This window comes from Aptenodytes forsteri, unplaced genomic scaffold (genome assembly GCF_000699145.1).
Source record: "Aptenodytes forsteri isolate BGI_AS27 unplaced genomic scaffold, ASM69914v1 Scaffold154, whole genome shotgun sequence".
Lineage (NCBI taxonomy): Eukaryota > Metazoa > Chordata > Aves > Sphenisciformes > Spheniscidae > Aptenodytes > Aptenodytes forsteri.
The window spans coordinates 2,172,550-2,188,528 of record NW_008794083.1 but is presented as its reverse complement, the minus strand read 5'-3'; the positions used below and the strand labels follow the sequence as shown (position 1 = coordinate 2,188,528).

Genomic DNA, 15,979 nt, shown 5'->3' with positions numbered 1-15,979 from the left:
GGCCTGCGCCGCGCTCCCGGCCCCGGGCGGGCAGGGCGTCGCACGCAGGAGGGCTGTTCGCGGAGATAAGCGGCAGACGTGGCCAGGGCAGCCGCAGCAGGAGGCCCTTCCCTTCAGGCCCCGCCGGCTGCGCGGGGAGGCGGCAGGGAAGCAGCTGTCTCTGGTAACAGGGAGGCCCGTGGTACATAGTCCCCGTCTACGAGAAATACGGGCAAAGAACGTGAACGTGTATTGATGGTCACACAGACAAGCTTTTTAAAACGACTTTGCATAAGGCCGTCCAACAGGAAGCGATGGCACCGCAGGCAAAACCCACGTGCAGAGTGATCCAGTTCGGACAAATCCCTCAGCGAGGCGTGCAGAACCCGGAGATGGCGGCCAGTACAGTCTGTCACGGGTAACGCACGGTGTACGCCTTCTTACCCGCCAGCTTCCTCCCCTTCCCTCCGGGTTTGAGCCCTACAGGGGCTGGGTGAGGGCTAGGTGGTGGTCGGAGCCCAGCTGCTCTTCTCGACGCCTGCCTGGCGCACGGTTGCCACGGGAAGGTACACATTGGAAGCTGCAGGGAGAACTGCACTGCCATTCCCAAACTGCCTGTGGCAGCCCCGGGGAGGTATGCTGGGGCCTCTGCTGGGTGCTTGTGAGAAACCCAACAGCCTTGGCCCAGGAGGACTGATCCCATTACTTTAAATGGAATGATGGCTATGCCAGAAGGAAAACAAGTACCCATTTTTCATTTCCCCTGACAGCATCCTTAAATATGCTAATTAATACTTTAAACCTGTATTTACAAAGTCCAAGCAAGCAACGTGTGATCCCATTACTTTAAATGGAATGATGGCTATGCCAGAAGGAAAACAAGTACCCATTTTTCATTTCCCCTGACAGCATCCTTAAATATGCTAATTAATGCTAATTAATACTTTAAACCTGTATTTACAAAGTCCAAGCGCAAGCAACGTGTCCACATCTCATCACCATATCTACTTTGGGTACCCGATTCTGGGCTTAGCAGTTTTTAATTAAAGAGCTTGATAGTGAATGTGCAGATGTTTTTCTTTTTTTACATAGATAATTATTTTACTACTCTTTAATGAGGCACAGTACTTCTACCTCAAATATAAAGATAGCAAGCTTATAAGAAAAGTTGTATTTTCTTTAGCTACACCAAATGTGTCTTTCACGCACAATTGGCAGAACTTGGGCACACATCCTCAACTAAAACACACCCACTTAGGGGTAGGGGGGCTTAAATCCACTATCAGCGTGAAGCTGAAGTCAGTAATATGTATGCTTGGAGGGGGGAAGCTTGTGAATGAATGCAACTAATACCTTCTTCGTCATTCAGTCTACCATGCAGGTATAAAGAGCGTTACCTTCTTGTACTTCCTTAGGATGCTTCCAGTCATCACTCTAATTTAGTCACCTGTCTGCTGAATGAATCTCAGCGTGAAAGACTGAGCATGGGCTAGAAGCAACAGCCTTTTTCTGAGGTGTTCTCCATCTTCGGTACAATTACCAAAAGATAAAAGCAAAAGTCATTACTAAAATCTAAATAGTTCAAGTGAATAACAAGAAATATTCTTGATAATTTTATTAATAGAGAAAAAATATTTTCTTTGCTAGCAAGCTCCCATTCTAAGTAGCTATTTCAGGCCCTAAAAAGTTACTAGCGAAGATAATTTTTGATGCAGCTTCTGCAGTTCTTATAAAAAAAAATGTGATAAGGTTTATAAAAGAAATCACTGTGTATTAAATACATTTAAAATAAAATTTTTAATGGATGAGAAACCGGTTTTAAATATAGCTATGAAACAAATCTCACCAGAACAACTGGATTAGGGGAGATGGATGTGTGTTGATCTAGAAGTTACATGGCTAACTGAGATTAAATTGCCTGTTTAAGACAGACAGTTAACTGTGCCGCATACCTGAAACAGAATTTTGTCCTCCTCCTTTTTTCAGCACTGATAACTAACTCCTCATAGCACAAGACATTTCCAACTTTGGAAACAGGGACATCAAAAGCATGTGAAATATGACAATAGCACTTTTTTTTAATTAAAAAAGCAGCACAAAAACAGTGCTACCAACTCAGTGTCCCTCTGTATCATTACAGGGACTGAGTATACAGGTGGTTCAGAAGAGGTCTTTTAAACTTGTAGTTTATTAGTATGTATTATTACATTTTATTAGTATGAATTTAGTTGTAAACTATTATTTTATTACTATTAGTTTTGATACCATTTTTTCTAGAAACTTTTTATCAATGCAGTGTGTCCTTTCAGAGTTTTTCTTTGTATGTGGAAAGTTGCTTCCCTTGAGAATATACTCCCGTAAGGCAAGCAGAATCTTGGAGATCAAGAATTGTTATGAAGAACTTAATTTTCTTCAATTTTAATTTTCAATCCGTTTACTAAATTTTACAACAAATTAAGCCAGCAGATATGTATGCCTCCTCAACTGTGTTTATTCTGTGTCACATATCATTCTGTAAATTATGACTGTGCTCTTTAGCTACTCTTTAAGGAAACAAAGGATTTATTAGTTACTGGTTTAATGCTTGTCATATATAACCCAAGTTTGGGGGTTTTATTTTAGGGCTATGAGATTAGTAACTATATAGAATTTGCAGTTGCATAAGGAAGCAGCACCTTCAAAGTGAGAAGACTGGTGGATCTGCAGAATGAGTTTTCATTCAGATGTGAGTTTAGAAAACTCACAGTTGAAAACTTCACCGCTAAACTACAAAGTATCACAAAATAAACGGGTAAGGGAAAAAATTAAACATGACATTTCTAAAACCAGATAATTCCAATAAGTTATCGTTAATACTTCACTTTAGTCAGGAATACTGAAAACTACAACCTAAGAAGAAATACAAAAACTTAAGTCTGATTTTTTTATTGTTTTTTTTTTTTTTAAATTTATTTCAAAGTCATAAATAACATGGGTTTCAATTTTACCATGTAACTAATTCTTTCCTGAAAAAGATAAGACAGTACATTTGCAGCTCTGGAAGGACTTCAAGTAAAGCTCATGTTCATACTACTAATTAAATTCTTGGCTGGTACAAGGATCCTCTTCACATTTTATGAAAATGGACATGTGTTTTCCCCAGTTGCCAAATATAATACCTCTATTACTTAAAGCATTTTTTTTTGTATCCCCAAGGCCTTGAAAGAGATTCTTAGCAGCATCAAACAGGACTGACCTGTGTCTTAGTCTTTCTTTCATCTTGTACACAAGCACAGCAGCAAATGAACTCCCATAAAAATCACAGGACAGAAAAAAACCCCAAGAAATCTCAATGGCACTGCTTGTCCAGAGATTGTTTTACATATGTTTACTAATGTCTACATTTTCAGTTCTCTACAGGAAAAAAAAATAATGTAGCAGTCTACAAACATTTCAAACACTTTTACACAAGGATTCAGTAAACAATCAACATTAATAAATATCATTTGCTCCTTCAAAAAATCAATTTTTGAAGAAAATATAATGTATTTGGCTTGCACACAATTTTAGTGCATTTTAAAATGGTCAGGTGGAACAACAAAACCTTGAAAACATTCCATTTTTAATACCTGCCCTTTTCTATATGATTTACCTAGTAAACAAATACAAAACATCATGGCTTTCTATTAAAATGCTCAAACAATCTATTTAAGAGCAGGGGTCCGTGTTAAAATCCACAGTTGTTTGCACTAGCAATCTAAAGTAAAACACCCATATTTCATTAAACTTAAGTCGAAGGTTGTCTGTGCTGCTGTCCTGTGAATCCAGATGCTTTAGCAGAAGAAAATTTTTTAAATGAATGAAGAGCCTGTATTGCAATTTGACAGTGCTTAATATCCCTCATGATTCTTGTTGGGTCCTCTTCTGTGAGGCTTTTCCCTGAGTCATGTATTTATTGGAAAGGCTGCCTAAGATTGGGAGGAAGAAAGCATCACACTTTAAGGGTTAAAAAAAAAAAAAGAAAAAAAGACAAAAAACAACTTAAACAATCAGACAGGATAAAATTACTGTTAAGTCAAACTATAATGAAAGCACACACAGATCAACTTCAGATTATTACCTGCTGGAGAAGAGTAGGAAATACTAAAATAAAAAATTTAAAACTAGCATTTTTTTTTTCTCCAATTAAACACCTAATGACAAATCACTTTGTGTTTAAAATCCCCAAACTTAGATTTGAAACACTTTGCAGTGAAAACAGAAAATACTGTGTCTTCCCAACAAAACTGATAATTTCATTTGAGATACTTAATCGCAGTTTAGTTTTCCAAAGTTTGTAAAGACTACTTAGATCCCCCTTCAGGTGCCCCAGAAGACATTTATATATTTTATTGAAAAAACCCAAGCTGCTAAAAGGTTTGCAGAGTTTCACTAGAAACTCAAAGTGATTAAAAAAAGCAGTTGCTTTTAAAATCTTCATTGTATCTGTTAATAAGTGTGTGACATTACCGTTAAGGCAGCTGCATGTGTAACCATCTATCTAACACAAAACATCTCTGATGCAGAGAGTACGTAAAGGCCTTTATATTATCATCTGACTGCTACTTGTAAGTGTAATTTTAACTTCCTTGCATTTTGGCAGACCAAGGGTGTGCTTTCATAGTCTCTCCTAAGTTGATCATGTGGAATTCTAGACAATTACTCTGAGGAAGCCTCACAAGAAAGAGCTCCACATGTCATCACTGAAGAAACACAGAAACCCATGTGTGCTGAAACAGGAGAGAGGACAGAGATTGATAAAAACCCACCATATCCTTCTGCAAAATAAATCTACCAGAGTTAAAGAAAAAATGCACAGAACTGACATGCCTAAGTTTTGCTTCCAAAACAAAACTGAAAGAAATGCACACTTTTCCAGTAGAATAATGTGGCTTCACTTCAGAATTATCTAGCAACCTGTACAGACTGCTGCTGTGTTCAGCAAATCAGGCAGAGTTCCCATAAGGACCGATGGGGAAAGCAAGTTAAAAAATACATGCTTTTATGCAGAATTGAAATGAAGATACACAAACCTGACTGGGGACTCAAAAATACTTTTCCTTTTTGTTTCTTTTTTTCTTCATGTACAAGCACTCCCTGTGAACAACATATACACATTGATGAACCAACAAAATTGAATTATGGCATTCCACAATAAAAAAAAGGTTCGCCTTGAAAGCATAAGTAAAGCATATTTTTAGTTACTTTATATGGACTTTAGAATATTTAAAAAGGTCTAAGAAAAGGGACACTTCGTGTTTACCTGATTTAATCTACCAGCATGTTTGGCAGCGCTGGGTAAAGAAGGGGATCCACACAACACTTCTGGTTTTGAACCACCTGAAGAGATCATAATATAACAAAGATTTGCTAACTTGAAACTAGTTTCCATTTCAGGTATCATAAGATATAAAACTACCAAAATATTTGCAATCTACCTTCATAGTACGTAGAAGGTAGGACATTGTTATTTTCTGCAGTTTTATGACACGGAAAGCTGGCACAATGAGATAAGATGCATCTATAGTTAAGCATCTAAGTTAGGAATGTACAATAAATTAAGCTCTGTATCCTCCTCCAGAATCAGAGGGAGACAGGGAACTTCAGAGAATGAATGAAGATATGGTGATAAGTGAATTGTCCATAGTCTCACAAAATGTTTGTAGCACAGGCAAAGAGTGAAGTCTGATCTCTTAGGTCCAGTTGTTCATAGTCCTCTATTCAAGTAGAGAGAACACTTCAGGCACTAAGCAAGCAAAAAAAGACAAAGCCCAACCTACAGCAATTCTCTTCAAATTCAAATACAGTAATTCCCAAACACAGATAACAGACAAAAACTCCTCCAGAATTCATGATTTTAGGCATATGTACTGTACAGCCTCAGCATGGTTCTCATATGATGAATGTTATAAAATACACCAATGTCACTGACTACAAAACAGTCAGGCATAGTCCCCTTCGCCTGGGCAAACTCCGTATCATGGCAAATGGAATGGTAGAAAGAAATGCTCAATGAGACAAGGTCACAGATAAAGAAACGCACAAGTTGAATTTAGACTTGACATACACCTTCAAAAAGTCAGAAGCTGAATAAAATGTGGCTTCAATTTCTAAACATCTTTTCTGTCCACCCAACACTTCTAGTGGTCTGTTGAACTAAGAACACTTCTAAATACCTTGTAAGTTCTGAATATATTTGCACCATTTTCCTCCCACTTCCAGTACTTTGCTAGCACAGTCTTATGCCCTCTTCCACCAATTACATCTGATTAAGAAGAGTCTCCTGATCTAAGGCAGACAGAACATTTTTGCTAGTAGAGAAGAGCTAGTTTGAAATTATGTTTATACACAGGATTCCTATTTGTTACTTTAAGAGGTCAAGTCATGAGTAATCTGTAGAGCAAATTTTTCCAGCATGAATTTAAATGCTCCTAGGTTTACCTACAGGGAAACAATAATACTGTGTTCCTGTGGAAGCTAACTAAAAGTACCATTCACTGTCTTAAGGAGTCTCAGTTTTATCTTAGAATTATTTTCCTTTACAACACAGACGATGAGAGATCCATCTTATCTGAAGGATGACTTAGATACTGCTAAGCAAGTATTTCATTATTTCGTTCAGGTCTGTCAGTCAGGATCTGGATTTGGGGGCATTTTTGTATGTTTTTGTTCGGGTTTTTTTAGGCCAAAGTTGCAGACTGACTCCTTGAAAAATAAGACAGATTGCAGTATCCCTCGGACTGCTGAGTTGGCAGGAGCATTCTTTATTTTATTTCATTCACAATATTCTATCTGAGCCATTTGTACAACTTTCATAGTGACTTTAGGGTCTTTATGGAATAATTCTGGTTTAGGTGATGTGAAGAGCTGTAAGGCTAGCTTTTGTTGCAATTATGATGTACTGAAAGAGAAGCTGTAATTTGAAATGTTAGCAAACTCTTCCATAGTGAGGACAATGGAAGCAATTTCAACGTATTAGACACTCATACCCTTTCTATTACAAGCATCTTACCTGCCAAGAGAAACATGTCAAATCTCTTGGGATACAGTGAAGTTCTGAAAGGTAGGTGAGGATGAAGGGAAAACTGACTAACTGTGACTACATTTAAAAAAAAAAAAAAAGATAGCATTTACATGGTGCCATTCAAAGGAAAAACCTTACCCATTAGTCAACTCTGTTAAAAATACCAGAAAACATACGCTCTGTTTAAACCACTCAGCTTGATCAGTTTCATACCTGCAGCTCCTTTATACTGTGGGCATTCCTTTTTAATATGACCTTCTCTTCCACAGATAAAACAACGTTTTTCTCTTAAGTCTCTGTCTTCCAGGCGCTTCCACTTCTCTGCTGATTGCCTGGGAGTCTTTTCTCTTCCAGTTTCCACTATTACCCTTGCTAGTTTCCTCTTTTGAGGTGTACATAGATGCAACTTCCCCTCCTTGATTAAGCTTTCTTTTTCTGTTGTTTTATTCTGAGTTTCTTTGTCCTCTTTGCTTCTTTTGTCCTTGTTTTCTGTGTACCTCTGGTTTTTGATATCTTCATAATCACGACGCCGTCTTAGTCTGCAGAAGCAGAAAAATGCTGCAGGGTTCATAGGCCTTACATACATACATACACAGAGTAAAAAAACAAAACAAAACCAAGTGCCGTCTACAGACAATAGATGTATTTCATGTGTTTCTTCAGTAAGTTAAATAAAGTGAATTAATGTACCTGTTGCTTTGACTCGCCTACCAAACAGTGTTACACTGATGTAACATATATTTAATAATTTACCTTTACAATTAGATTACAATACAGTCCTAAAGTCTAATAATTACATCTCAAAAAAATATAAACACAACACAAAATCTGGGTGCTGGAGTTGCAAAGACAGTGGAAGAAAAGAAACACCGAGCAAAATGCTAACAAAGTATAAAAAAATAGGCCTATAGTTCTATTTTTTTTCCTTGTACAATTTGATCAGAAATCTCACTTCCTTCCTCCTGAAACTATAAATTCACAGTATCTCTAGAAGTCTCTTCTACTGGGAGAAGCTTCTAACATTCTAAGTGACTTCAAGATCTAGCAGTGGGGAAACAGCTATCACTGCTGGACTGGTTTTATCTAACTTCTTTATACATGACCTAGAGAAGGAGATATCAGTGAAACTTCCAAGTCTGAAGATGATACTAGGCTCCTTTGGTCAGTTAGATGCAGTGCTAATGGCAAGCAACTTGAAGATACCTCACAAAACTGAATGAATGGGCAAAAGAATGGCAGATGAGCTTCAAGGTGAGCTTTCCTTTTTAAAAAAAAACAAAGGGAAAAAAGGAAGACCTGGGGAACTACAGGCCAGCCAGTCTCACCTCTGCCCAGCAAGATCATGGAACAGATCCTCCTAAAAACTGCGCTAAGACACATGGAAGACAGAGAGGTGATTGGTGACAGGCAACATGGCTTCACTAAGAGCAAATCGTGCCTGACAAATTTGGTGGCCTTCTACAACAGGGTTACAGCATTGGTGGATAAAGGAAGAGCAACTGACGTCATCTACCTGGACTTGTGCAAAGCATTTGATACCATCCCACACAACATCCTCGTCTCTAAAATGGAGAGACATGGATTTGACACGTGGACCACTCATGGGATAAGGAATTGGCTGGATGGTCACACTCAAAAGAGTTGTGGTCAGCAGCTCGATATCTGTGTGGAGACCAGTGACAAGTGGCGTCCCTGAGGGGTCCATATTTGGATCATTATTATTTAACATCTTTGTTGGGGACATGGACAGTGGGATTGAGTGCACTTTCAGCATGTTTGCAGTGGTGTAGTTCATGCTCTGGAGGCAAGGGATGCCATCCAGAGGGACCTTGAGAGGTTAGAGAGGTGGGCCGGTGTGAACTTCATGAACCTCATGAAGTTCAACAAGGCCAAGTGCAAGGTCCTGCAACTGGGTCGGGGCAATCTCAAACATGGATACAGGCTGGGTGATGAGTGGATTGAGAAAAGCCCTGTGGAGAAGGACTTAGGGGTATTGGTGGATGAAAAACTGAATATGAGCTGGCAGCGTGCGCTCACAGCCCAGAAAGCCAATCCTGGGCTGCATCAAAAGAAGTGTGGCCAGCAGGTCGAGGGAGGTGATTCTGCCCCTGTACTCTGCGCTGGTGAGACCCCACCTGGAGTACTGCGTCCAGCTCTGGATTCCTCAGCACAGGAGAGACAGGGACCTGTTGGATCGGGTCCAGAGGAGGACCACGAAGACGATCAGGGGGATGGAACACCCTGGAACAGGCTGAGAGAGTTGGGGTTGTTCAGCCTAGAGAAGAGAAGGCTCTGGGGAGACCTTATAGCAGCTTTCCAGTACTTAAAGGGGGCCTACAGGGAAGATGGGGAGGGACTCTTTATCAGGGAGTGTAGTGATAGGATGGATAAAACACTAAGAACAGGACAAAAGACATCATTTTGTTGCTACATAAAACCATGGTGTGCCTACATCCGAGTACTGCATGTTGGTCTGGTCTCAGTATTTTAAGAAGGAAGTAGTAGAGTTAGAGAAGGTACAGAGAAAGGCAGCTAAAATGATGAAGAAAGCAAGTGTTTAAGAAAGAGATACTAAAAGGCCAAGACTCTCCAACCTGGAGAGAAGCTAGACAGTGAACACAATCATGGCTTACAAAATCATCAAGGCAGTATCATTACTAACTATATCCCACAAGACTACACCTATAGAATACTTACGAAATTAAAATGAGATTTGCTTTAAACAGATGAAAGAAAGTACTACTTTACACATCAGTTAGCATACTTATGGAACTGGTTGCCGTATAATATTGTTAAGGAAAACAGGAGAATCAGGTTCAGAAAAAAACAACCAAACAAAAAGGACAAAATCATAAACAACTCCAGTCCACAAATGAGTACTACCAAACCAGGGCAGGTATGTGCTCTAACATCTCTTACACAGCAACTGCAGGTGCTGGGGGAATGCATGAGAAGAGATTACAGAAAACAGCCAACTAGTGTGCTCTCCATAGACAGCATCTCCTATTGCAATGGCTGGACAGAGGACTCAGATGTATCAGTTGTCTTATCCCATCAGGCATTTATGTTCTTAGATGCAAAATCTCATTGACTTTTGCTCTAATGCTGTATAGAACATAGCTGTGTATGTGCAATGAACAGGGGTTTCACTCCAGAATGCAGAAATCCATTGCATCCGAGACAGCAGTTTAGACATTGAGTAGATTTTCACACCATCTTCAGCTTGCTTTATTTTTGAACTATCATCAGCTACTGTACTTTCATTTGCTGAAGTTGAATAAATTCCAAAATTAACAGTCTCAACAATGTAAGTTCACAATTCTCTACTGTGTAGCAGAAAGGCTACTTCATCTGATCCAACGTAAGCAGCTTTTTAGCTACTTACGTAAAAGCGCAGGTGATTTTTAATTACAGCTTTTAACATGGACAGGCTCTAAACAAAGGTTAGATTTTTCCATTCACCTTACAAGTGACCACAAAGGCTTTTAAGATTTTGTCCCCTTGAAGTTTTATTTGCCAATTTTCACTACTTTATAGACATGAAGTCTTTAAAGAGCTTTGTCTTAACTAGGGGGAAAAAAAAAAAAAGAATCAATGGATCAGTTTTGAGTTTATACAGTTTATAATATGAAGAGCAGGAAGATCAGTTTAGCATTCTTTTGTTACAAGAAGATAGTTGCTGAATTTTGGACATTTGGTTACTCAGGATCAGGAAACCTCTTGGATGTAAAACAGGACATTGTTCTCATATGTGTGTGCTTAAGATCATAATATGAAGAGCAGGAAGATCATTTTAGCATTCATTTGTTACAAGAAGATAGTTGCTGAATTTTGGACATTTGGTTACTCAGGATCAGGAAACCTCTTGGATGTAAAACAGGACATTGTTCTCATATGTGTGTGCTTAAGAACAATAATGCTGTGACATTCCTGTCTTGCTTTTTGACATGAATTGCATGATTCTGTGAACCTGACAAAAATGTGTCTTGCCGGGAGCAGCAGGATTCTAGAAGTAGAAGCTATTAAATGAAAATATATAAAATGCTTTCGTGAGTGCTTTTCACAGCACACAGCTATTCAGCTCTGCATTTATATTCTCTTGGACTATTGCTTTCCTATATAACGAAGTGCAGAGTCAGCTTTACTACCTGAAGCTAAGTAGTTTTGCAGCTTTCTATGAAAAGATTCTGTTAAAAAACACTAAGATAGTGCTGGCAAAAGTTAAGTAGTGACTCAACACAGACCAAAAATTTAAAAAACCAACACCATCCACCACTGCCAAAACTTGTATAGATACATTTTCATTTCAACAGTGAAGGAAATAATCTGCAGCTTGTACAAGTTTTGCTTTAGCATTACTATCCTAATCTTTCTTCTAAACAAACCTAAGGAAATATTCCACACAGATGCCAAAAGCTATACTCACTTTCTTCTCAGGGGACAATCTTTCATGAAATGGCCAATTTTACCACAAATTCTGCAGCATCTATCATTTGGTGCCAATTCTCCTTCCGTTAGTACCTCTGGGTCAAAAAAGTATTCCTGAAGAAGAAATCATGCATTTAAAATGAAAATCCATACACTTGGGAATCAAGACAGATAAGCAAGTGTTAAACAGCAGTTAAGAGTCACAGAAAAGAATAAAGCTTGTGTGTGTAGCTGAACTCCTGAAAGACCTGATGAGATTAACTGGCCACTGGCCTCTTCTTTACAGGCAGTCTGCTGACCACCAGGTCTGCAAGCTCTTTTTTAAAACTGCAGTTTTAATAAATGGTAAGCTGGTTTTGATAGGGACTAAAATATGTAAGCCTGTACAATGAAGCTCTGACTTGATTAGTATTCTGCATGCCAACACATTTTTCATGCAAACAACACGAGAACAGTACTCAGTAATAACTCCCATAAAGATTTTTAGAGTATTTTTGAAATTTAAGAGAGAAGGGCTTAAAGAGAGTGTAACCGTACTCCTGCAAGTGGTAAGTTATACACCCAAGAGCATGCACATACTGCTCTTAGAAGCAACTTACCATTTTTGACGGATATTCTTTAGGAAATATTTTTATAGGGGTACCAAACACCCTTCTGCCATTGATAAAAGCCTTCATTATAAAATTTGTCACTGGGGAAGAAAAAAAAAAAAAAAAGAAAACACATCATCCAAACATCAAACAAGCCAGTAAAATAAGATCTAAGACAAGATCTTCACTTTGTACCCAAATTTGTTAACAGGACACTTACTTTTTCTTGACAATCCAGCTCCAAGATTGTGGTTCAAATCAAAGGGATCTGTACAAAAAGCATTACAGGCATTACTCAAGTCCAGGACAAGATCAGCAATGTATACATACACACGAACAACCCAAGGCAGCTATTCCTGATGCAGAATTAATATACTGAAATTGAACCGTTTGCAAATTTATTGAAAAGAAATTAGCTCCATGGACAAAGGATCGCAGCCATTCAGCTCTGAACTGACTGATGTATCATAAAAGAGTAAGTTGAATGTGCCGTCGAGAGAGTAGAAATTCTTTTCATGAAAGTCATATGGGCCAGAAAGTGGTTTAGGGAACATTTCTAAAACACGTCACTGCATTTTCTTGATAGAGACCATGGTATTACTTAACAGTGTAATCATATACAGGGTTAAACTGGTCATGTAAATATGGACTCAGCTAAACTTAGTATTTGTGAGAAAACCTCAATTGCATTATTGCTAATTTCTTTTCCAAAGGATTTGGTTAAATCTATTTTTCTGTCAGTTACTGTCATCATGAGAAGTATGAAGTCTGCTTTGCAGCTTCTTTTTGGTAGAGGAAAAAAAAAACCCTAAGAATAATTTTTAGCACTACTGAAACTCAATGGAAATTTTGCAATGATTTCAAAACATGAGCAAATAACAACTTATAATCTAGTAATAGAAAAATAAGCCTTGTGGAAAGACCGATTTTTTCATGTGGGTGTTAAAGAAATTCCACATATTCATGTACTTCCCACGCTTTTACCTTCAATTACGATGTATTTGGAGGTCCACTGCTTCTTGAAAGTTGTAAGCAGATTTTTTCTCCTGATGCAGATGACATGCTCTTTAAAATCAAATTCTTCTGTGTAGAAACGGAGAAGTCCCAGCCACAGTTGCCCAACAGATTCAGTGTTTTTGCCACAGTCTGGCCAAACAACTGACTGAAAATGACAGAAATATTTTTACTTCCAGTACTTACATTAAGCAGAATAATTTTCATAACTTGGAAACTCAAACAATATAAGTCTTATTTTATAAAGAAACACGATTGAGTTACACCAGAATACTTCCCCTCCTTTCATAATTGGTTAAATAATCCAATATTGATTTTAAAATATTTTAAAAAGTATTAGCAACAAAAGTGGAGACTTAAAACTTCTAACATTAGGTTTTGCCTGCTATAAAAAAGAATTTATTAATTCACTTTATGTGCCTATTAGTTCACTTTATGTGCCTATTTAATACAAAATTATTCAACAGGATTAACCAGCTATGACTAGATATGCAGCTGGTATTTGTAGGAGTTATCTCCACCTAGTAATGTGACACACAGAGCAAGTAATCATCATTAACACCTTAAAATAATTTTTTAATTTTTTTTTTTTCAGATTTTGCAGATTTTTTTTTCACAGATGAATTACAACCAACAATATTCTGAAAACTTTACAGCACGGGATTGGGAGTTTCAAAGCAATAGCTATCTCACTTTCATTTCTATTTTCAACGACCATATTTGAGGACGATGTTTCTTAAAAGGAATTCATTTGCAAAACTACAGGTAACACCATTTCAAATTAAACTGATTTACTCACCAACTCCTCTATCTTATCAAAGAAATAAACGTTCCAGCCATCAACTAAAATTTCAGGCTTTTTTGGTTCTTTGTAGATCTGAAAGCATAATATTAAACTCATTAGAAGAGCCCTTCAGATTCAGCACTGACATTCTTCTGGTCAATACTGTATACAGATACTTATTTCTTTCTTGATATACTGTACCTCTTGAAGAACAGGGATGACAGGTGGTTTTCTCTGTTGAAGAAAATAAAGCACCATAAGAGTATATGCATAAGAAGAAAGGCTACCTCGAGATGCATCTCCAATGTCACATATCTAGAAAAAGAAACACAATTTGTATCTTTTATGGTTATCACCTCTTGCGGCAGGCACTACAGCTTCTAGAATGCCTGAAATATACTTACCTTTGTAAAGACTTTCATTGTGTAACACAGATATTTTACTCTAGGATCAATGGCTGCATATGATGACAGGAGTCTTGTGTTATGCAAGGCCTACCAAAATAAGAAAGTCATATAGAAAATACAGGCGCTCTGAAGAAATGAAGGAATAAGCTGAAAACACGAAAAACAAAAACTCTAAGTTGTGTGCTCAAGAAATGCAGATGTGAAGCCCTGCGTAGTAGAATGTATGTTGAGAAAGGAAGCATTCAACAATAAGGTTATCACCTGCTCTGTTAAAAAGCTGATCAACATCCTTAATTTGCGCAGAAGTGGTACAAGGCAGCATTCACAGAACAGTACTTCAGAAAGGGAAGCATTAATCTAGTACCGTATTTTCAAAATATTTAGTAGAAGGTAAGTCCTTGAACTAAGAGATTTGAGCCCAGAAATGTGAGAGCTATCAGCTGACCCACATGGATGCATAAATTCAAGAAGAAAACTTTCAGACTGACTTAGTGGTTGAGGTATCTTCCTCAAGACTCCCCTTGAGCTCATACAAAAACTTCAGAAAGTTTAATACTTGGCTCTAGAACTTACTTTCCTTTGATGTTTCAAGGAACTGGCTTTTGAAGTTGAGAGACATTGAAAAAAACCCAAAACTTGTTTTTAAAATATTTGGGCAAGAACTTGTGATTTTTTGTAAATTTTAACACATGTTCCAGTTCAGGCAAGCTGGGTTCAAAATCACTATTCCAGGTCTCAAGAATAAACAAGAGCCATGACAGGAAGTGAGGTACGGGAAAGCTGAAGTTAAATTATTTTGTCTTTCTCATTTACATAAAGACTTAAACACCTAAACCACTGTTTCTTACTATTACTGAAGAACTAATATATTTTCTTACAGAAGTGAGAACTCTGAAGTCGCCATTGTGCAACTGACTCCACTCATAGTCAAATAAAAAAGAAAAGGTTGTTCGGAAATCTAAAACTGCAATAGGTAATTGGAAACAGTTGATTATTGAATCTCAACAAAACAATCACTTCAATCTCAAGAAGCAGACCCACATTTTTCTGTTAAAAAAAAATAAAGAGGGAGATAACATTAACAGAGTATTATATAAACTGATGTCTACTTCAAGACCACTTCTGACGTGGAAAAATTTGACAATCGGGACTTTAGCAGTTGTTATAGGCAAGACATTTCTTAAACCTAGGATGAAATGTTTAATTACTGAATGACTGCAATACAGGCGTAACAGTATCAAATGCTCTACAAAGTAACTCCAAACTGTAGTAAAAAGGCTACAAAATAAAATCTTAGTTGACAGCAAATTTGTATTTCAGTTATATTTTAATAATGATTTTAGGCGTTTGTCGAACATGATGAATCTGCTAAATACAATATATAGAAATATACGTTCAGCCCCCCAATAAAACAACGATCAGTCTAAATGTTACAGAAAAATAAGCTTAAGAGATCATTGATAGTTCACTCCAACTATATTAAATTCATGTGAGATACACCAAAACAAGCACTATAAAATGAAAGTTTCTTGTAGAAAAAAAATAATTCCCATTGCAAACTTGTATCAGCCTGCCTTTTGCTGATAACTTATTTGGCACTGAACATACAAATACAACATAACTAACTTGAAGCCTCAAGCTTTAACTTAAGGTTTGTTCTTATGCATGTAGGTTATAAATATACTATCTGTCCAATTCAGATTTGGTCCTATAACATTATAACCTCATAGACCTA

At 37.5% G+C, this 15,979-nt stretch overlaps 2 protein-coding genes across 3 annotated transcripts in view; both read right to left on the bottom strand.

Moving 5' to 3' along the window:
* Positions 1 to 1,409, bottom strand: part of ISCA1 (iron-sulfur cluster assembly 1) — a 10,652-nt gene extending 9,243 nt beyond the window's left edge. Inside the window, exons 1-2 of the mRNA XM_019470359.1 lie at positions 1,377 to 1,409; positions 4 to 196 (exon numbers count right to left, since the gene is read on the bottom strand). Coding sequence (XP_019325904.1) covers positions 4 to 196; positions 1,377 to 1,409 — 226 coding nt within the window. The remainder of the gene's footprint in view (positions 1 to 3; positions 197 to 1,376) is intronic.
* A 1,510-nt stretch (positions 1,410 to 2,919) lies between these two features.
* Positions 2,920 to 15,979, bottom strand: part of ZCCHC6 (zinc finger CCHC-type containing 6) — a 31,491-nt gene continuing 18,431 nt past the window's right edge. Inside the window, exons 17-28 of one of the 2 annotated variants that reach the window (XM_009273091.2) lie at positions 15,327 to 15,430; positions 14,242 to 14,331; positions 14,039 to 14,152; positions 13,853 to 13,930; positions 13,024 to 13,201; positions 12,260 to 12,307; positions 12,049 to 12,140; positions 11,448 to 11,563; positions 7,235 to 7,560; positions 5,261 to 5,337; positions 5,031 to 5,094; positions 2,920 to 3,926 (exon numbers count right to left, since the gene is read on the bottom strand). In XM_009273091.2, coding sequence (XP_009271366.1) covers positions 3,859 to 3,926; positions 5,031 to 5,094; positions 5,261 to 5,337; positions 7,235 to 7,560; positions 11,448 to 11,563; positions 12,049 to 12,140; positions 12,260 to 12,307; positions 13,024 to 13,201; positions 13,853 to 13,930; positions 14,039 to 14,152; positions 14,242 to 14,331; positions 15,327 to 15,430 — 1,355 coding nt within the window. In that variant the 3' untranslated portion in view covers positions 2,920 to 3,858. Of the gene's footprint in view, positions 3,927 to 5,030; positions 5,095 to 5,260; positions 5,338 to 6,461; positions 7,097 to 7,234; positions 7,561 to 11,447; positions 11,564 to 12,048; positions 12,141 to 12,259; positions 12,308 to 13,023; positions 13,202 to 13,852; positions 13,931 to 14,038; positions 14,153 to 14,241; positions 14,332 to 15,326; positions 15,431 to 15,979 lie in introns of those variants that run through there. The other variant, XM_009273099.2, reaches the window with a different exon arrangement.